Source organism: Schistocerca gregaria, chromosome 2 (assembly GCF_023897955.1).
Source record: "Schistocerca gregaria isolate iqSchGreg1 chromosome 2, iqSchGreg1.2, whole genome shotgun sequence".
Taxonomy (NCBI): Eukaryota; Metazoa; Arthropoda; class Insecta; order Orthoptera; family Acrididae; genus Schistocerca; species Schistocerca gregaria.
The window spans coordinates 267,372,859-267,396,373 of NC_064921.1; the positions used below are offsets into that span (position 1 = coordinate 267,372,859).

Consider the following 23,515-nt stretch of genomic DNA (forward strand, 5'->3'; position numbering starts at 1 on the left):
TAAGATAAGTCGTAGGGTCAGTATTGCCTCACGTGTTCCAATATTTCTACGGAATTCAAACTGATCTTCCCCGAGGTCGGCTTCTACCAGTTTTTCCATGCGTCTGTAAAGAATTAGCGTTAGCATTTTGCATCCGTGACTTGTTAAACTGATAGTTCGGTAATTTTCACATCTGTCAACACCTGCTTTCTTTGGGATTGGAATTATTATATTCTTCTTGAAGTCTGAGGTTATTTCGCCTGTCTCATACATCTTGCTCACCTGATGGTAGAGTTTTGTTAGGACTGTCTCTCCCAAGGCCGCGAGTAGTTCTAATGGATAGTTGTTTACTCCCGGGGCCTTGTTTCGACTCAGGTCTTTCAGTGCTCTGTCAAATTCTTCACGCAGTATCGTATCTCCCATTTCATCTTCATCTACATCCTCTTCTATTTCCATAATATTGTCCTCAAGCACATCGCTCTTGTATAGACCCTCTATATACTCCTTCCACCTTTCTGCTTTCCCCACTTTGCTTAGAACTGGGTTTCCGTCTGAGCTCTTGATATTCATACAAGTTGTTCTCCTTTCTCCAAAGGTCTCTTTAATTTTCCTGTAGGTAGTATCTATCTTTCCCCGAGTGAGATAAGCCTCTACATCCTTACATTTGTCCTCTAGCCATCCCTGCTTAGCCATTTTGCATTTTCTGCCGATCTCATTTTTGAGACGTTTGTATTCCTTTTTGCTTGCTTCATCTACTGCATTATTATATTTTCTCCTTTCATCAATTAAATTCAATATTTCCACTGTTATCCAAGGATTTCTAATAGCCCTCGTCTTTTTACCTACTTGATCCTCTGCTGCCTTGACTATTTCATCTCTCAAAGCTACCCATTCTTCTTCTACCGTATTTCTTTCCCCCGTTCCTGTCAATCGTTCCCTTATGCTCTCCCTGAAACTCTGTACAACCTCTGGTTTAGTCAGTTTATCCATGTCCCATCTCCTTAAATTCCCACCGTTTTGCAGTTTCTTCAGTTTTAATTTACAGTTCATAAGCAATAGATTGTGGTCAGAGTCCACATCTGCCCCTGGATATGTCTTACAATTTAAAACCTGGTTCCTAAATCTATGTCTTACCATTATGTAATCTATCTGAAACCTGTCAGTATCTGCAGGCTTCTCCCATGTATACAACCTTCTTTTATGATTCTTGAACCAAGTGATAGCTGAGCAAAACCTCCACGTACGTGTACACCAAAATTACTCTACGACGCAAACATTTGGGGTTGCACTCGACTGGTATGAGACGTTCCTGGGGGTTGTCCACTGAGGGTCGAACCACACAATAACCCTGGGTTTGGTGTGGGGCGGAGTTATGGTGGGCGGACTGCTGCGGCCTATTGTGGGATTGTGAACCGCTGTGGGCTACGGCGGGTTGAAGCCTCTCCATCGTTGCTAGGTCCCCGGTTCAATACACGGCACACAAGAGTTAACGAAAACTAACGGAATTTGCAATTCAAATTTATTTTTAGAGTGGCCATAAATTGACCTTGGCAGCACTCGTTTTTGAAAGTGCGTTGATGCTGCTTAGAAAGTACTAAAAGGTATTTTCATGTTCAGGGCACCACTAGCATATCTGTACATCTTTACAAAGTATGTTGTTATTGCAAAACAATAATTACCGAGTTATGTTTCGTTTGGGTTCAAATGGCTCTGAGCGCTATGGGACTTAACATATGAGGACATCAGTCCTCTAGAACTTAGAACTACTTAAACCTAACTAACCTAAGGACATCACACACATCGATGCCCGATTCGAACCTGCGACCGGAGCAGCAGTGTGGTTCTGGACTTAAACGCCTAGAACCGCTCGGTCACAGCGGCCAGCTCGGTAAAGGCGACTGCGACATCGTCGACGGAGGCGTCTACATCTGCAACGTGACCTGAAGCAAGTTCAGTTACCCTTAAGTCTCCTTCAGACGCTGCGAAGTAGGAGCAGACTCTGAATGATACGGAGACGATGCTCGCGGTTACTGCACCAGGGGCGATTGCAGGGCTTCCTGCGTCCCGTACTAGAGGCGCCCGGCGTCCCCCTCAGATGTTGCATCTGCCCACGCAGCCTCTCGAGGAAGTGGAGGTACCACGCTGCTCGGTACACTGGACAGATATGTCACAGGGACCTATCCGCGATCATTATTGATACGAAATACGTTTATTTTGTCTGTCGATCGCTATATTTATTTTAAAATGACCAATTTCGAGCAATGTCGCCTATCACCGGATGGTTTGTCGTAGTTACAGGGAAACAAATTTTAACGGAGCGATCAGTTTTGTGCGTGACAGTGATACTGGTAGTGACATTAACACTGTGTAGACTCGACATTCCATCTGAACTGGGCGACATTGCCCGAAACTAGTCATTTTGGAGTAAAGAACAGCGCTCGCCAGACACAAACTTGCCATATCCGTTCGCGCGGGATGCATGACTTCGGCTTACTCCCATCTGGTGGGCGACGTGTATCTAGCTTGTAGTGCCGCTGTTCGCAATAAAGTGTAGCACCTATTTTCCACTGCACTCGCATTCGGGAGGACGACGCTTCAATCCTGCGTCCGACATATCCTGATTTAGGTTTTCCGTGATTTCCCTAAATCGCTCCAGGCAAATGGCGGGATGGTTCCTTTGAAAGGGCACGGCCGACTTCCTTCTCCGTACTTTCCTGATCCGATGACACCGATGACCTCGCAGTTTGGTCTCACAAACAACCCAACCTATTTTCCAGAGCTGGTGTGTGAATATCCCGCAACTGGCCAGAATGTTCAGTCCTCCGATTGGGCTCACGTGCACTCGAACCTCGAAAGATTGACACCAGAATTGTGTGAGTGGTGTGATGCTGTCCATCAGGGTATCTGGACTAATGTACGCAGTTCGTAATCTAGCGGACTTACAGCCCGCATTTTTGCCTATCTGTGACCTGCCAGCTCAACCCATCCAGTAAATTTTTTTCGATAAATGACAAAGTAAGGCACTTTGGGAATTTTCTCAGTTTATTTTGGTGTTGATATTCTTCGTCAGTCGCATCTGTCTGTAAACAATGCTGTAACGTCGCTCGATGTTCCAAATCCCGTTTCCTCTGTGGAGTCCCTGTCACCGGAGATAGACTGGAAGGTTGTTTGGTCCTATGGCAGCCTAGCTATTTTTTCGATGGAAGTGGCTTCCTCATGGTACCAAGTCGTCTGTAATCTGTCCTCACGAGCGTTCGACTTTTTTTGCATTGACCTCAGTGAGACAAACCGATGCCGTTGTTACCACGAAGCGGATACAGTATGTCATCTGTTGGTCGCCTGCGGACACGGACATTGCAGTTGGCTTCACTGTCGATTGGCCTTTATTGCCGGGACGACGGAAGCGACAATCTTTGGTGAGATTCTTCTGCTTCGAGATTCAGTAATCTGTTCCAGCACGAAGAATAATAGTTATGTGGCCCGACGGGCACAATGTCCATTACGTGCTCGGGAACGCGTACGGCCCGGATCCTTGTGCATTATACCAGTATATGCTCACTGCCCACTGGAGGTGGCAAAAGACACCACGCCTATCGTGCACTTTTTGCGAATATGCTATGTCTCGTATTTAATTGCCAAGGAGCTGAATGACGGGTAGAATCCCTTTCCTGTTTTCTTGCTTTTGGTCATAAATATATTTAAAAAAGTGAAATAACCAGTTTTCGCGCTAGTTTCGTCATGGTCTCTTTTCAGGTGTATTGTTGCACAGTTAATTCATTTTTGTGGCCCTATTTGTTTTGCTTTCAGGCAATGACTGGATTTTTTTTCCTTTTCCAGTGGCGGAAACCATGTGGGACTCAATCCGATTTTGTTTCTAACTTTTTTTGAATAGCACGCTGTATGGTTTCAACGAAAAATGAAATAAAAATATAAAGAAACTAAAAATTAAAAAGAAAAGGCCAGTACCATGTAAGGGACCAGCGCGGTGACAGGCGGGAGGGAGACATCGTGGCTAGCCCTCTGGATTCGACCTCTGCCCACTTTGTCACCACCCAGCCTGAAGCTGTGTCCGTTCTTTCCTGCCGCTACAAGAAAAAAAGGGTGGATACACTGATTCCCGATAGATCTTTCTTTTAAGAGAAAGAGAGAAAGAGAGAGAGAGAGAGAGAGAGAGAGAGAAGGGGGAGGAGGGGGAAGCTGTTAGCGACTCTACCTCTAGATCTCGGGGTCCCGAATTCGATTCCCGGCAGGTGCTGTTCTAATGATTTCAAAAATGGTTCAAATGGCTCTGAGCACTATGGGACTTAACATCTAACGTCATCAGTCCCCTAGAACTTAGAACTACTTAAACCTAACTAACCTAAGGACATCACGCACATCCATGCCCGAGGCAGGATTCGAACGTGCGACCGTGGTGGTCGCGCAGTTCCAAACTGAAGCGCCTAGAACCGATCGGTCACTCCGACCGGCTTCTAATGGTTTCATCTCATCATCACAAAGAAATACCGTTTGCCGAAGCGTCAAACAGGAAGAGTTGCGGAAGAGGGCCAACTGGGGCTCCTGGCTTGTAACGCCATATGATCATTTCATTTCAGTGGCTCGACATATTTGTGCAGTCTCTCGACCGTTTCCACATACTTGACCGTAGGCCAAAACATTTGGGCTTGTTCCTGCAATGATAACGCACTAGTGTGATTCGATGTAGCAGACATTATACAACCTGCAACACTGAGAGCAATGTTGGTCATTATTAATTGTATAATAAATTAATATCATGCAATTTACTAGAAATAATTACTATCTAGCAGACTCGCCGTCTATTGACGGAAATGTGACAAATGATCTTTTTGCTCCTTTTGCTTTCCGGAAAATGTAATATTCGCCTTTTATATTCGGATATAACGAAAAAGTACTGAATACCCACGAGTTTTCGACTCTATGTTTACACCTGAGAAAAGGAATACAAGGTACAAAACATTTTAATGAAATGATAGAAGTTCAGAAACTAGCTGCCAAACCAATCATCATTAGCTTTTTTGCTATCAGTTATCAACCACAGCGGAGGATTAATGTTAGTTCACATACGTTCTAAGCGCACTTTTTGGATAAGTCAAATCATTAAAACTTTTTTTATGAATTGTTGCCTCTTAGCACAAAAGATAAAGACTTTTAACGCAGTTCCAAACATTGTTGATGAATGACGGTTCAATTGCTATGTAGTTCTCGAGACGTCAGTTCACGCTGATGCCTCATTCTCAAGCAGGAGATATTCTTTCCCTGAGTTGCTCGTCTCGAGCCTTTTCAGCGGATGAGCCGTTTATCACGTAACCTTGGCACTCACGCTCTTGCCAAAAAAATGACGCAACGGGTTATCTCCTGCAGCTAACTCAAAGCGCGTGGAAGTCTTCCTAGCCAAACAGGAGGAGCTGCATGGCGCACTACTTGAACAGCTACTGGCACACCTGAAAAATAACATGAAAAATTTGCTCTGTTTACCGGATTTGGCGTAAACGCAAGATATATTGTAGATAATGTTCACGCGTACGAATCCAAAAGTTACAGATAAAAATTATTGTCGGGTTTCTTGCTTCTTTCTACGAATGACAAATGGCTTTGCTCAATGTGTGTACACATGTTATTTCAAGTTGCAACATAATCATAAAGCACGATTTATCGGCACGCAGATGCTTGAGACTCTCTGCACAGGAATCTGGTGCCTCCAGTGCCTCCAAATTATGAACTCTATTCAATTTTTTAATTTTGTTAGCCACCCGTAACTCCTCAAACGTTATGTAGCACATATGCTACATCTTTTACTTTTTTTTCTAGCCCAGGGAGTAAACTAAACTCGCTGGGCCCGATTGTAGTATACTCTTTGTACGATGTACCCTCTGTGCATCATTTGTTTTAGTTTCTGCATGTCCCAAGTAGGTGGCAGCATCTGCTTAAAGAAAACTGTTTATAGTGTGGTCAGTATGTCTTCGAAAAACAGAGTGAGTTTCTGTCTGTTTCTAGCAATTTTCGACTAAAATGTGTTTAGAATGAGTTGTGTAAGTAGGCTGCTTAGGTTTTTATGTTGGTAACGCCACGTAGCGCTCTGTATGAAAATCACTGACTGTGCTGTGTGCAGTCTGTGGCTGATTTGCATTGTTGGAATATTTCCTATTGTAGTGTTGGGCAGTTGGAAGTGAGCCGCCAGCAGTGGCGGATGTGGGGAGAGAGACAGCAGTGTTGGACGTGGGGAGGGAGATGTCAGAATTTTGAGAGCGGACAATCTGGACATGTGTCCGTCAGAAAAAGGATATTTGTAAGACTGGATATCATGAACACTATTAAGGTAAACACATTGTTTGTTCTATACCAAAATCTTTCATTTCGTAACTATGTCTATCAGTAGTTAGTGCCTTCAGTAGTTAGAATCTTTTATTTAGCTGGCAGTATTGGCGCTCGCTGTGGTTCGAGCAACAAAGATTTTTGTGAGGTAAGTGATTCATGAGAGGTGTAGGTTATTGTTAGTCAGGGCCATTCTTTTGTGGAGATTATTGAAAGTCAGATTGCGTTGCGCTAAAAATATTGTGTGTCAGTTTAGTGTTGATCAGAATAAGTAAAGCGAGAAATGTATGAGTACGTTCAGTTTTGCTCAGCAGTTTGAAAATCAAATAACGTAAGACGTTTTAATAGCACAGTCATTCCTAATTTTCCAAAGGGGATGTTTCAGTTGCAATATATATCTAATCTATTGAATTAGTATTTATCTCATCACAATACAACGACATATTTTTTTTTAGACAGCACTGGGTCTACATTTGGCAAGGACCTGCAGTTTCACATTCCAGTATTATTCTTTCCATAATTTTTTGTTGCTTGACATTGAGTTTTCTGAATATTGCACACATTTCAGTTATTTTCTAACATAAATAGCATTCTTCCTGAACGTGTTCTTAAATTTTGGTAAATCACATCACATCACTTTTTAAATTTGGTATTTTAACTTATTTTGTCTCATGACAATGCATTGACCTCCAACATAAACTTTTCATTCGCGACATCTGAGCTCCGGAGTGAGCACGCTAAGAATTAAGTAAAGTAAAAACTCACCTTAATTTCTCACAAAACCAGCCAACAACGTCGACACAATGCTAGAATGCAGCGTCGAGACAATTCAAGCGACACAGAACAGTTGAACACATAACTCACAATCGAGAAATGCAGGGTGCCTCAAAAAGATTCTCTTATGTAAATGAAGACAGGAACTTGGGGTTAATTTTAGCTTACACATATGATTACAAAGTATGTATTTTCAGAAGAACCTTCCGATGTTACAAATGTACATTTGTTGCATGGATGCTCATGCAAGCTCGATAATGCGTTTTAGAATTTCGTTTAGAATCATCGTTTTCATTTACCGTACACAATTATATGCTCTTCTCGACCACACGAGAAACATCCAGGCGATAGTCAAACTGGTCCCATACTTTTACAAGCATGTCTTGAGTAACTGCATTCGCTGCTGTTAACTATGCGACGCCGCAGTGTCAGATACATTTGCTTGAAAGAGAGGCACACAGACGTGTTCTTTCACAGTCCCCCACAAAAAATCTCATACCGTGAGATCTGCGGACTGTGGTGACCAATGCTGCAATGCAAGATCCGGATAGCTCTTACTGGCGATTCATTGAAGCAGCTCACTGACAATTAATGTTCATACATGCTGATGCCCATGCGATGGTCCTCCATGCTGTTCAAAAATGAAATTTTCGGAGTTTTGTCGCAGTTGCACATAAAGCTAGATTTGCAACATATCCAGCATATACGAGATTAGTGCAGTAATCTTTTCCACAAAAGAGGAAGGGACTATAATTCTCGGGTAACGGCGCAAAACACATAAAGCTTTGAAGAATCTGTCTCGTGTTCGATCACGGTAGATGTTCTCTATATTACGTTGTGTAGGTTCACTTTTACATTTAAATGGAACCTAGCCTCATCACTCAACATGAAAGAAGATTGTTATCTTCCGTCTTCACGGCCAGAATAAATTCTCAAATGTGTTTAGAATAAGAGGTGTAAGTAGGCTGTTTAGGTTTTTATGTTGGTAACGCCACGGAGCGCTCTGTATGAAAATCACCGACTGTGCTGTGTGCAGTCTGTGGCTGATTTGCATTGTTGGAATATTTGCTGTTGTAGTGTTGGGCAGTTGGAGGTGAGCCGCCAGCAGTGGTGGATGTGTAGACGCAGTGCTGTATAAAAAATATGTCGCTGTATTGTGATGAGATAAAAACTAATTCAATAGGTTAGATATATATTGCAACTGAAACGTTCTCTTTGGAAAATTAGGAATGATTGTGCTGATAAAACATCTTACGTTATTTGATTTTCAAACAGCTGAGCAAAACTGAACGTACTCAAACATTTCTCTCTTTACTTATTCTGATCAACACTAAACTGACACACAATATTTTTAGCGCAACGCAATCTGACTTTCAATAATCCCCACAAAAGAATGGCTCTGACTAACAGTAACCTATACCTCTCACGAATCACTTACCCGTTGCTGTTGTTCGTCATCATGAAGGGCTTATGGCATCTTGAGTATAGTGCGGTTTCAAATACGAAGGTTGTCGCAAAACACGGTAGATAGACAAGTGAGGAATGGTCAACTCTCGGCTGGTAGGAGGAGTAAATTTCTCCAGACTTCGTGGAAAACGCTTTTGCAGGCTCTCTAAGTCTTATGGCGAGTTTGCAGGTCCTATGCTGTTCTTGTTAAATAAGACAAATCAATATACCGTTATCTGTGGAACCAATCAATATAACAATCTACAAATTTTTCAGGTATCTTATTCATTTTATTTATGACTACTGAAGCAGGATTGAGAAATAGGATGAAAAAAAACAGAGAGAATTTTTAAAAAAATGTTGTAATAAAACAGGCCACAAAGTTTCATATAGCTATCACAAGTAGTTTTTGATGTGTTGTTGTTGTTGTTGTTGTAGTCTTCAATCCGTTGTTGTTGTTGTAGTCTTCAATCCGAAGACTGGTTTGATGCAGCTCTCCATGCTACCCTATCCTGTGCAAACTATTCGTCTCATTCCACGCTCCGATCCGTGGAACATCAGTTTGTGTCTCCTCATAACGGCATCCTCTCAGAGGACTATTTTACCTCCGGAATATTTTACCCAAGAGGATGCCATCGACATTTAACCACACACTACAGCTACATGCCCTCGGGAAAGTTTACGGCTGTAGTTTTCCCTTGCTTTCAGCCGTTCGGAGTGCCTCCTCAGCAAGGCCGTTTGGTAGAAGTTACAAGGCCAGATCAGTCAATCATCCAGACTGTTGCTCTTGTAACTACTAGAAGGGCTGCTGTCCCTCTTCAGAAACCACACGTTTGTCTGGCCTTCAACAGATCCCCTCCGTTGTAGGTGCGCCCACGGTACTCCTATCTGTGTCACAATTTGGTTTATAGGTGTATGAAATATAAAAACTCGCTAATATTTGTAAATTAAGGCCCAAAGGTAGCAGAAACATAGTCAGAAGAGTCTTCTTTGCCACCTTCTTTTTCTAACAGCTTCTTCCTTCTGGTTGACCTTGCTCCTTTGGTGGTGAACTCCGCTGCACGCTGTACCTCAGAATGTCTGGACTTGTCTAACATTTCGAACATCTTACCAGTATGACAGCTTGGGGTGATGTTAATGTGTGCTAGAACTCTTATTCTCCCCATGTTCTCATAATTAAATATTAATACATCACTAACTACCCTTGCCGGGCGGAGTGGCCGTGCGGTTCTGGGCGCTACAGTCTGGAACCGAGCGACCGCTACGGTCTTAGGTTCGAATCCTGCCTCGGGCATGGATGTGTGTGATGTTCTTAGGTTAGTTTAGGTTTAATTAGTTCTAAGTTCTAGGCGACTGATGACCTCAGAAGTTACGTCGCATAGTGCTCAGAGCCATAACTCCCCGTATCTGTGTATTTGACCCTGTGAACACATTTTTGGGGACTCTAGTCCAGACAATATTACTGAAAGATTCACTGGGATTTTGAATCCACCCATTTAGACACTTTCAAAGGATGTCTGGGTGAGTTAGGTTCCTATAAATTCACTTGATGGCTTCCATAACAGCGTCACGAGTGGATTTGTTTTGTTCAAAATACACTCCTAAAACTTCAGCCTTCCGGAATTCAACACCATGATTCAGGTACAGGTGGACAAAGTGAATGTATCGGTTTTCTGTCAGACTTTGTGGAATTACGAGGCCAAGACTGCTTTCTTCATACTTTATAAATAATTTCTGTTATTCCTGAGGGCAATTCCATAACACTGCTGAAGCTGGTCTATTATTTATCAGTCAGTCGACCCTTCAATGGGTTACCATCTGATAATGTGGTGGTGCGAAGCGTTTGTTTCAATTTTCTGAAGAGTGTGCCCATCCTCTTTAGTACATGTCCAACACATTCTAGTTTCTTTATCTCCATATTTTCCTATGGATTTGATTCAGCTACACAATTATGAAATCGCATACAAAGAGATGCTTCTCCGAAATTAAGTAGTTTCGCAGATACACAAGTAAGATTAAAAATAAAATACCTCTAAACGTCAAACAAATATAAGTTATAAACCATTTTGTGCAGGAAAAAGTGAAGTACTTTGTAGGATTTATTTGTAAAATGTCATAAATTTTTATTTTCTGTCTGCGAACTCTACGATCACGCTGTAGCTACCTGTGTATGTCATCTTACTTAAGCAACCATTGTCTTGAAACTAATAGTACCATCTTCGAGTGCTTTGAACTACATGATGTAGAGTACAGTACTATCAACAGAAATCGTATCGCACATTTGCAACCGATTTTCCGCTGCTGAAACGTAGAAAGCAAACCGCCTTTTATTGCTGTGTTATTGCCATCTCGATTCGACGCACACATGTCGATCTAGTGAGCGACCGAGCTAACTGCACGAGCGAGACCTCTGTTGACAACCACACGAACTGACGAATTACAGCTGACGACAAGGTAAACTGTTAACTACGTTGCGTATGTTTATTCCTAGTTTCTATTTCGCTTCACGCAGAAAATATACTCTTGTGAAATTGGATTAATCTTTTCGTAACATCCAGTACTCGAAATCAAATGCAAAACCAAACAATATACAAAATACGCTCATGTATCATATCTCTAAGTCTACTGCTAGCTGCCTGCCTCGTCAATAACTTAATGCTAACGAGATCTGGGTTCTACAGAAAGAAAGTCTAAAAGCTGCAAAATATGGATATGGTGTATACTAACACATCTTCCTCGATTACCGATTGGTACACAACTGGTTCTTACAAAACGTATATGCTGTTTATTTCACTCTTCCCTTTGCCAATGCAAAACGATGCTAGTAATTCATCACCAATGTAATGTTACTCATCAGAAATATTTCGGAAAATCACGTTTGGGGGGGGGGGGGGGGAGGAAAAATAAAGGTTTTTAATGACATGTGACATAGAATAGATGGTGGAGAGTTACGGTTATCAGAAAATGGTGTAAATTAACAATTACGAACCTAAAAAATACATGGAAGATGAATATCCTCCTTGTGCAACGAATAAGTGTTCTTTAAACTTATGCTGCTGTGCATAAGACCTCTTTGAGAGATGTTGGATATCTCTTTATTCTTTTCCAAATTTCTTATTATGTATATGAAACGGAACATCGTTTTTATCAGATGATGGAGAGCGAAGTATAATTGTAATTGCTCGAGAAGGACTTCAAGTCCCTCTCAGCGTACCGCAATTAGATTTTTTAAGTCTTTACGTTAATCACCACAAGAAAATGCAAGGGATCGGTTCTACTTTGAAGCTACAGTCGACCTTCTCTGTCCTTTTAGTTCTAATTAGCAAGGTCAAAATCTGTAATGATTCTGTATAAATTTGGGTCTGACAGCAAAGTGTGACTAATGAAAAAATTGTAACATCCAACAAAATTATAACATCCAAGTACTGCAATTTAGATGAAGTGTACAGAATGGTCTAATAATAATATGAAAGTATAAAATGACGTTGGTTTTTTGTTGGTAGATATGAAGGTGAACTTTTTTTCTATATGGGATGCAATAGTTTGGTACTTATTTTCTGATAGCGGCTATCGAGACGAATCCAATGATGTGTAACAGTAAGATCTTCGAAGGTCAGCGAAGGTGACAAAGAGGGCATGAACGTCATTTTACTGTGTTCGAAGTGATGACCATTGGTATCAATGCAGTGCTGCAGTCTTCTTATCATGGATTGAGTGGTATTCCCTATCACATCAGCACTTACCGAAGCACATGCTCTGACAATTCTCTCTCACATATCTTCAGGTGTAGTTGGAATGTCTTTATAAAATATCTTTTACGAATCCCCGCAAGAAAAAATCCAGAGGCGTCAAGTCTGGCGAACGAGCCGGCCCCGACACATCTCCTCCATGTCCAATCCAACGTTTGGGGATTGTCTCTGCAACTCAATTCTGGCCATCAGCGAAAAATGTGCCAGACACCCATCGTGTTGATACGACATTCCTTGTTCCTAAAGGTATTTCTTCCAATAACAGACCTAATGTTTCTTGCAAGAATGTGGTGTGCTTCCTACCATTATGATTTCCTTCGACGAAATAGGGCCTATAATTCTGTCCTCCAGAATCCCACACCATACGTTCACCGGCCACGGCTTTTGGTGTGCAACTTGCCGCAGCCAACATGGATTTTCAGTTCACAAATAATGCATATTATGCAAATTAACATTTCCATGGCTCGTGAATGTAGCCCCGTCAGTAAATAAAATCAAATTAATAAATGTGTCATCCCTCTGAATTTGAAGTTGAGTCCATCGGCAGAATTCAATGCGACGTATACAACCCGTACCAGTTAATTCTTGGTGGAGACTGATCTGGTAAGGATGAGATTTATGGCGATGCAGAACACGAACAACACTACTCTGGCTCATGCCAGATTCCCTTGCGATTTAACGCGAACTAACACATGTATCTCGAACCACAGGGGCAAGAGTACCAATTTCAGTTTCCTCGTTAGTAACTTTCCTTTCCCGGATATGTTTCTGATGCGTTAAAGATCCAGTTGTTCTCAATTATCATACACATATTTAAATGTACGAAGTGTACGGTGAGTACGTTGAGGATATCTTTCAGCGTATAAGTCTCTGGCTCTCACTGAGTTCCGTTGGCATACTCCGTAAATGAGAAGCATATAGACTTCTTCTTCGAAGTAATACATCATTCACATTCTCTTGGTTCGACGATACTAATCTTACCGTTCCTATTAGTGTTGTATTGTGAAACTGTCGAATGGTGTTTACATGTCAATGGCACGTTAGATGGATGCGCCGTATTCGGTGAATATTTACTATTTGCACGATGTAAGAGAGATAATTGTCAGAGCCTGTGCTTCGATAAGTTCCGACGTGATAAGGAATACCACTCAATCCATGATAAAAAGATTGCAGCACTGCATTGATACCAATGGTCATCATTTCGAACACCTTCTGTAAATGGACGTTCATGCCAAAATGGTTCAAATGGCTCTAAGCACTATGGGACTTAACTCACCTAAAGACATCACACACATCCATACCCGAAGGAGGATACGAACCTACGACCATAGCGTTCGCCGTTCATGCCATCTTTTTACCTTCGCTGACCTTCAAAGACCTTACTGTTACACATCATTGGACTCGTCTCTATAGCCGCTATCAGAAAATAAGTACCAAACTATAGTATCCCATTAAACAAAAGAACAAAGTTGATTTTCATATCTCTGACGCGACCCCACCTAGCAGCAAAAAACCAACGTCATATTATGGCCCCCGTTGTCCCATGCAACATTTGTCCCACAGACTTTTCAGCTACTATCATACTTTCGGAGTTATTTTAGGTGGCAATAGTTAGTGACTCACCCTGTATACACAAGAATAATACAAAGCACACTTCGAACGACTTCAGAAATACTGATTGATGAAATACAGACTGGATTTAGGAAAAAATAATCAGCTACAGACTCGTCACAAGCTATAGGGAACATATGAGAAATTAGATTAGAAACACACATAGCTTTTATAGACCACGTGAAAGTATTTGATAACGTAAACATAAATAATCTTTCCGCAACAATGAAAAATAATGGAATTCCGGCAACTTGAAAAAGCTGAAAATCGTTTGAAACGCAGGTATCAGATAGACGGGTAAATAAAGCAGTGCTATGAGTGTGATGTCATTTAGTCCCTTTGCTATTTATATCAATGAAACTATGGAAAACCGAAAGTAAGTTTACAAAAGATATAAATAAAAAGCAAGTTATAATTTAAGCAGAGGAGTTGTTGATATTGTAAGAAAAGCAGATTATTTTTGAACATCTAATTCATAATTTGAGTAAGTATTTGTAAGCAGTGTGATGTCGAGATGTCTAAAAAAATACTAAATTGATAGTATTTTAGCGTAAACGACTGATCTAAAGTAAAACTGTGGAGAAAATTATTTTGGAAATCATACTTTAGCTCTTTTAGGATGTTAAACTTCTCTAGACAGAGACGGAACGCTGCCTCACGAAAACACAGCGACTGTCTTGTAACTTTTTTTTATACTGTATACAAACTGCTGGGAAAAAATTAGAACACCTTGGAAAAACGACATCAGTTTTCATACACTGACGGAATACGCCAGCTGGATGGTGGTACATGTTCTGATAATGCTTTGAGCATCATCCACCAACAGATGGCTTAGTGGCGTAGCTACCAAAGCGCCCTCTGTGTCTGTCCTTTAAAAGGGATCACGCGTAGCCACCAGGCTCGGTGCGGTGCAGACGTGTAGAGCAAGCAGGCACCGTGTCTCTGAGATGCACTCTACTTCCTGCAGCCATATTAGTGAGTTTGAGAGGGGTCAAATTGTGGCTTTTGGAGTCAGTCGAGGGATTGTCGTTTCGAAGAGCTGCTACATAAGGAGGACGTGCCACATTAGGCGTACGTGATGGTAGCAATAGAGGACACGGAGCATTCTCACACCCGTAGACTAGTTTCTGGATGTCCACTCAGCACAGACGCCCGTCAAGTCGTATTGTGTGGGCAGCAGTGACAGATGGTACATCTTGCACAACACGGATAAGAACAATTAAAGTGAAAAAATGGTTCAAATAGCTCTGAGCACTGTGGGACTTAACTTCTGAGGTCATCAATCCCCTAGAAATTAGAACTACGTAAACCTAAGGACATCACACACATCGTCTTCCAATCATCCCACAGCTGGGATGGTTACTTCGAAGCGGTCACGGTCGTCAAAACGTCTAGACCGACAGTCTTAGGAGGGGACAGGCCGCGGCATATCCGGCCGTTGATGATTTGAAAGTCAGAATCGTCAATTCTCTCCCATGCAGTTCCTCAGTTGTCAAGAAGCAAGCTATGTGCTTCCTTTCCTGGTCCACATTACTGTCAGTAGTGGGATAGAAAACGGTTTATTTCGCGGCTGTCAGCTGTGCTCCTGAGGCCGACAACAGGTCTCTGACTGCCTGCGTTGTCTCCGCCAATTTAAATATTGCTTGCACGTCCTGTGCTCGACAGTCTCATCGCTGCAGGCCACACCGCAGGACCACCAGCGTCGCCTCAGACGAGCCGCCGTCCAGCCGGGCTCCCGCAGATTCACCTGCCGTGTATGCGTGGGGGCCGCGCAGCAGCAGTCTCGTGTGTGGCCCACGTGGCGATTGGCGGCTTCCGCCGTGGCAGGCGTGGGCGGGCCCTGCGCAGCGGAAGGGCGTCAGCCGAAGGGCGGCGGGCACGGCAGGGACGAGCCCTGCGCTGTCCAAGCTAGTTAGCCTGTGGGCAGACCGCGCAGTCGGCGAACCCCGAGCAAAGTGCGGGAACTCTTCGCCGCTCCCGTGTGTGTCCTTCATTGCCACCTCCTTTGTGCTCTTGGTAGCCTGTGACGAGTGGCATAATCTGGAACAACGACGCGGTCATAATCTGATTCTATATGCAGAAGTCTCAGCAGCTTGCAGACCTGTCACCTGGCTCCTGACTTTGAAAGTTGGCTCATTTACCACACTACAGACTCGCTTCCAGGGTTCGATTCTGGGGGGGCAGCCTCACAGATTCTTACTGTTCCCTAAACCCTCTCTCAAACACAATTTTCTATCACTTCCATTTTAAACGAGTCACAAAATTAAATGTCATGAGGCTAGGGCCTCCCGTCCGGTAGACCGAACGCCTGGTGCAAGTCTCTTTACTTGACGAACCATCGGCGACTTGCGTGTCGATGAGGAGGAGATAATGATGAGGACAACACAACACCGAGTCCCTCAGCGGAGAAAATAGCTGACCCAGGCGGTAATCGAACCCGTACCCCTTTGCATGGCATTCCGTTGCGCTGACCACTTCATTACCGGGGCGAATGCCCAAGATCACAATAGTAATATATTTTAATATTATAAAAATAGTAATAATTTGATTACAGTTTGGTAAGTGTCTTCTTTTAAATATCTCGGACATATTATACCATCATCTGAAATAGACAGTAAACTTAGAAAGAACCCCAAATTCAAGATGTAGTACAGAATATCATTGAATCACCACAAAAAACGGCAACGGCCTTGCCTCTTTGAATGCAGCGAGTCTCTTCAGATCACCGAAGTTAAGTTACGTCGGGATGGGTAATTTCCAAGGGTCTCGTGAGGCAAAGAGGAGAAGAGGTGGTTGCTTGAAGTTCCTGATAACTACACCTTACGTCAGTATTCTGAATTAAATTCCAAACGTCTCCGCAGTGTCTCGTGAACTGAGGGCATGTGACTGTTGATGGTGATCCTTCCCCCGGGTGGGACGTTGAGCTCGGCACCACCCTTGGGGTTATCATAGGCTATGTGCAGGCATCGCGTTTCACACACACACACACACACACACATACACACATACACACACACACACACACACACACACACACACACACACACACACACACACACACACACAAGCGCGCGCACACACACACGCACGCACCCATCACAGTCACCTACAGTTATCAGATACACTTCTATATCTATATCTACGTAGATACTCCGCAGTCCGCGGTACGGCACTTGGCGGAGGGTACTCTGTACCAACACTGGTAGTTTCCTTTCCTGTTCCACTCGCAAATAGAGCGACGGAAAAACTATTGTGTATATGCCCCCATATGAGCTCTAATTTCTCATATCTTATCTTCGTGATCCTTACTCACTTTGTGTGTTGGAGACAGTAGAACGATCTGCAATCAGCTTGAAATGCCGATTCTCTAAATTTTCTCAATAGTGTTTCTCGAAGCGAATGTCGCCCAGGCCTGTGCTAGCTCGCGATATTTTATCGTTGGTTGTATTTCACTTGCGTGTTGTTCGAACCTATCGACAAGAAATCTAACAGCTCACCTCTGAACATACAACTCTCACACAACACGAAGGAAAGATGCCACGTACGCGAAGAACAGAAAAACGTTTCCAATTAGGCGGCTGAATTTGTCCTTCGCCGTGTCCCACCAAACAATGCCACATGACTTTACTTTTTACTGCAATAAACTGTGGTGTCTCGTAGCGGGTAACTTGGCCAGTAGAAGCCTGAAGCATCTTATGCCTTAGAAACCACATCTAGACCACTCAAAAGTTGATGAAAGTAGAAAGGAAGAGCGAAAAATTTTCAGAAAAATATGACATAAGTATTAAAAGAAAATTTACAAACCTATAAACAGCGACAGAAAAGTTCACTGATTCCATACGTAGAAGACGCTTGAAGTTCTATGGTCACATCTGCAGAACAGACAACACTATATTAGCTAAAAATTCTTAATGTAACAAATTTAAAAAAAGATAAAACTCACTTGATTAGAAGAAATTAAGCAGGACTTGCGAGCAATGAAAACCACAGTAGGTACAATTAGAGAACGCAAAACTTTAGGAACCCGATCTGCAAATGACACATTGGCAGAGAAAGTAGAAAGATCACTGGAAAGCAGAGGGTGGAGGAACGCGAGAAACAACACAGCGAATCTATGAAGAGAGTCTGGAAGGAGAAGAAGAAAAGGGAGCTGTCAGACCGAAGCTAGTAGGTTCAAACGACCTCGTTAACTGGGCATAAAGAAAGAAAGAAGAATAATTTGATTACATCAGTGCTTAGTAAATTGCTGTAGTGTAATATACAAGAAATTGAAAGTCAGATATCTACTGGACGTCCATAAAGCTTAGGCTTTAATAACTTGAAAAGTTCTTTATACCAGATAATAAAAATTCATTTTCAACATAAGGCAACGCATGAAGTTTTGTCACCTTGTTTATATACCTCAGTGCGGTGGTGCGGAGAAAGTTAGGTCGCTATTCAGTTTCTCTCCAATTTACGCTCCAGTGACCCCATGGCGACATGTTCAAATGCATTGTGAACACGCATCTTCAAGTCACGTAGGTCTGGAGCCTTGGTTCGGTACATCTGATCTTTTACAACACTCCATAGCAAAGATTCTAGTGGTATGAGGTCCTGCGATCGGGGCAGTCACCGAATGGAACCATCTTGTCCAATCCAACCCGCGGAAACTTCTCATCCACAAATTGACCAACAATTAAAGAGCAGTGAGGTGGTGCCTCATACTCCTGGAATATGACTACAAGTCGCAGGTATTCACATTGTGGCACAACAATGACTTGTAAAATGCCCAGAGAGACATCACTCGACGGCAGACTCGTTAAAAATTAGTCATTGACGTAATAGTACCTAAGTTGGCGTCACAAGTTAACATTGGCACTGTCTCTTACCATTTAACATGTAACATGATGACTCTCTGATCCTCATCACTGTGTATGCATAAACCCGTAATCTCTTTGCAAGACTTTCCGCACTGTTGATTTTGGCGCCTCTAACCACGTGGCCGCCATACACACTGATTTTGTCCGACTCCTTGCAAATGCCTGCTAAATCTTGTCCACGTTGATGTCTGAAACATATAGATGACCTGTATCTTTTGATAGAGACCACTACCTGTTTCCACAAATGATCCGTACTGTGTTCGAAAGTTTCGTTTATCGGACTACGTCTCTATGAACCAGGCTAAAAACTCGGGTTGCTTCTGTCGCGATGCGCTCCAAGTGGGTGCGATCACGTGCGATGGGGATGCAGTCTCGCATTGACCTTAGGATAAAAGGCCCGATGATGCCAGCAGTGTCAAAGGTTGTCTGCAATCGGGTTCCCCTAAATGGCAGGCAGCAACGCATAACGGCCACGCTATGAGGGAAACAAACCAGCAGCCAAACAGGCGAAGACATCAGGTAAACACGCCGAAGATTCCAGTCGATTAATAGGAACCTTTCCTTGTAGAAGTAGCCACGACATATCCGTCTACGGATTCCTACGCCGGGTTTCTATTGGCTCCAGCTCACTATATAGGCCCGGCCGGTGGAATGCAGACCAGTCTTCGTCCGCTGCTAATGGCAACCGCTATAGCAGAGTCTCCGAGAAGATATCACCGAAGCCGCTGTACTGCACCGCCGATCGAAGTACCCGCCGACCGAGAGGAACCACATCAAATCGACGGACGGCTACACCTATTGTACAGCCAGCTATTGTATTGAAGAAGAAGTTACGTTCAATAAACTGTTGGAGAATACAACAGTTGTAAAGAACGTATTTTTGTTGCTCATCGCGCTGCAAACTATCGTTTTCGGCCGCGAAAGTGTCGGAATCAACTGCCCAGAGTAAGGGGTGGTTTCATTGACCCATTTATGCCACTTCATGAGGCCTTTTAGTGCCGATTCTGAGCGGCGATGGGTCTCGAATGATTTCCTCGACCACACATAAGAAAACCACGTGACTTCAATGCTGCACGTCTCGGTTCTGACCCCTATCGCAGAGGCGTCAAAAGAAGAGGCGAAATGTAGGTGAGAGAGGGCGTGATGACCTTCCGATTGTCTGACACGTCCACGATGGTACTGGACAAAATTGTGGTGAAATCTGGTGCCAATGTGACATAATTAACTCACCTTACAATTCACATAAACTTCTGAGCCATGACTTTTTTTTCGTAAGTGTTGACACCTTGATGTTTGAAGCGTCGTCCAGCCCGAGGGTGACGTCGCAAGGAACCATGTTTTTGCACTGCTACAGAGGAGGCTGTACACACCTTTCAGCCAAATGTGAAACTTATGCGTTGCAATGGGTAGGAATTACAGGGTTTCGAAAAATTGATCCTTTAATTGTGTTGCACAAAATATTTTTTCATTATTGTTGTTTTCAAGACTCACAATTTTGATGCTACTAAGTGCTGCTAGCCCATGAACAACAGTTTGTAGAGCCTTTGTTCTTTTACGAGGGTTGGAACTTAAATAGTGGCAACTATTTATTTATAGCTCGTACAAAATAGATACGTGTTTCAAAGTATTACTGACCTTCAAAGTAGTCACCAGCATGGTGTAAAAACCGTTGCCAGCAATGTGGAAGTCATAGGATACTCTTAGCAGTGTCAGTTGTGTTGACAGATCGAGTGGCGCGGTCTATTGCCGGACGAATTTGTAGCAGTTCTGAAGCGAATGACGTGAAGTGTTTCCTTCAATTTATAAATCGAGTTGAACTTACGAGCCGGCCGGTGTGGTTGAGCGGTTCTAGGCGCTTCAGTCTCAAATCGCGCGGCCGCTACGGTCCCAAGTTCGAATCCTACGCGGCCAGTCTGGCCGAGCGGTTCTAGGCGCTACAGTCTGGAACCGCGCGTCCGCTACGGTCACAGGTTCGAATCCTGCCTCGGGCATGGATGTGTGTGATATTCTTAGGTTAGTTAGGTTTCAGTAGTTGTAAGTTCTAGGGGACTGACGATCTCAGAAGTTAAATCCCATAGCGCTCAGAGCCATTTGTTTGTTGCTGATTTGTTTGACTGATGGTGCTGCTAAGTGTTATGCCCCCTACTGCACTCCCCTGACTTAAGCCCTCGTAAGTTCAACTCGACTGAAGGAAACGCTTCATGGCATTCGCTTCAGAACTGACGCAAATTCGTCGGACAATAGAACGCGCCGCTCTAACTGTCAACACATCTGCACTGCTAAGAATATCCTAAGACTTCCACATCGCTGGCAACGGATTATATGTAATGCTGGTAAATAAGTTTGAAGGTCAGCAAAACGCTGTTCCACACATCTATTTTGTACTAGTTGTAAATAAATAGTTGTCACTATTTAAGTTGCAACCCTCGTAAAAGAACAAAGCCTCTGCAATCTGTTGTTCATGGGCTAGTTATGACCTCAACGTCCTCCTGACTCAGTCCCCTCCGTCTCCCCACTGGATCCACACGTCAGTAATAATGAGCCAGCTGATATGCACATAGGACGTCGCTATTGTTATTGTACAAGCGCACATAACGATGCAATCTACACTTACGTGCCACTCGCCACACTGACAGAAGAGTTGTCGTGACATGATCATAGTAGCTGCCTTCTTGTCAAAGCGGAAAAATTGCGTACGAGGAAACTGTGTACCCAAGCATTCGTTGCCGTAAAGTACCTTTATTTTTTAAAAGTATCGGGAGCCCTGCAGCTGTCACCACATCCCGCTTTGCTGTCGTCAAATGCTTCGATCTTGCCATTTTTTCTCATCCTCTTCTTCTTCTCTCCATCACATCCTCGATACCCCTCAGCCACCCTCTTCGTGGTTTGCCACTTATACACCTTCAAGGAAGTTGCCATGAAAGTGCTCATCTTCTTCCATTTTGTTGACATGCCCTAAACCTCCTACCTGCATTATTCTAATATGTCCATAATACCACATGTTATTTTTTTCAGCCTCAGAGCGATCGCGAAATGGAAACCACAGAGAAAATCTATAATGTTTTATTTATAACAGTTAACTACACCTTCCAGACACTTCTGTACATAGTTGCCTCTGCGACTTAGATATGAAGGTTGTCCAGAAAGTAAGTTCCGATCGATTGCAAAATGGACACCACAGTGAAAACCCGATGAAGCTTTGCACAGATGTATTCGGGGATGTCTCTAGTTTGACCGTCGATCGCATCAAGACGCTCTTTTCAGTTGTGAGTGCACTGTGAGCGAGGAAAGGTGCCTAGAACAATGATGTCTCCCGCCAAGTAGGAGGGCCCGCTGAGAGGATTCGCCTTAATGACTGCAGCCCACCTAACACAACTGCCACGCACTTCCTTCTTCATGGCAATTCTCAGCCGCACTCTGCAGGGGCAGTGAAGACGCTTCTGCAGCCTTTTCTATGGGAAGTGTTCAATCACCCACAACGCAGCCCTAACTGGCTCGTCCTGAGTATCATCTCGTTTCTCATGAAACGCTGAATACGAAGACAACACTCGGGCGCAGGCTACTCGCTATAGACCAGCGTAGAGAATTATCGGAAAGCACAGACGGCTGCCTTCTATGACGATGGTGTTGGAAATTTGGTATGGCGCTCCGACAAATGTCTAAGTCGGACGCGTAGAGAAGTATCTGGAAAGTGTGGCTAACTCTTGCAAATAAAATGTTTCTGGTTTTCACTGTGGTTTCCATTTAGTGACCGATCGGAACTTACTTTCTGGATAACCCTCGTATTTCTTTTTGCGTTGTAGCATCTTTCCAAAACCCTCATCATAGAAAGCGGTTGCTGTGCTTTCAGCCTATTCTCGACGGTGGTCTGCAGCTCGTGGTTTGTGCCAAAATGCTGTACTCATCGTCAGTAGTTCATGTGAGCAAACAGATGACAATCAGAGGAAATCAAATCCAGGCTATATGGTCGGTGATCACACACCTCTCATCGAAATTGCTACAGGAGCGTCTTCGTTGCAGCTGCAGACTGTGGCCCAGAAGTGTCATGAAGAAGAAACAATATGACGGTTACGTTATGTGGGTTGCGTGAAATCCTTCAGCACGCTCTTCGCACTTGGCGGAAAATGCTGTTGTTGTAGACATCTCTACGTCCTCGCATTGCACTCGGAACTGAAAAGCGTGACAAAAAGCGATAGACGGGAGTACTAGACTGCGGGCCAACTCATTTGCTCAGAGCTTCAGCGGATTTTCACTGGGGTTTTACTTTAGCAACCGATCGGAAGTTATTGCATCTTAACTCATTTATGAAGACTAGAGTACAGTATTCGGTTTTAGGATAACCGAAATTTCTTGCCTGATCTGCTTATGTCTATTTACGTTGCATCTTGATATTCTCGGAATTATGGGAACCGAGTAGCCCATTTGCTTACTCTGTCGCAGCTACTGTGCAGTGATGAACAAAATCGCCTGATAACAAGTCAGTGAGTGAAGGCAGTTTTTTACTTGTGTCACAATTACACAAATTTGGTTCAACAGTGACGCGCGTTAACCTCAGTGTTGTTCTTGTGCGTCAGCTCTATTCACAGCGATTTAAGAGAATATTGATGTCGGTGCCTCGTTGTTGTCATACACAAAGGAAGAAATGAGGAGAGTAATTAATTTCGCCTGTTACGGAGGAACTAAAGCCACAGAGATTATTCGCTGAGTACAGGTCAACCGCCAATCTCTGCGACGGCCATCGATTCCCTTAAATTCGCAATTGGC

At 43.3% G+C, this 23,515-nt stretch overlaps 1 protein-coding gene across 1 annotated transcript in view; it reads right to left on the reverse strand.

Moving 5' to 3' along the window:
- LOC126335741 (uncharacterized) overlaps positions 1-23,515 on the reverse strand; it is an 82,564-nt gene that overhangs the window by 31,422 nt on the left and 27,627 nt on the right. The window contains 2 exon segments of the mRNA XM_049999198.1: positions 5,321-5,441; positions 15,579-15,932. Coding sequence (XP_049855155.1) covers positions 5,321-5,441; positions 15,579-15,932 — 475 coding nt within the window.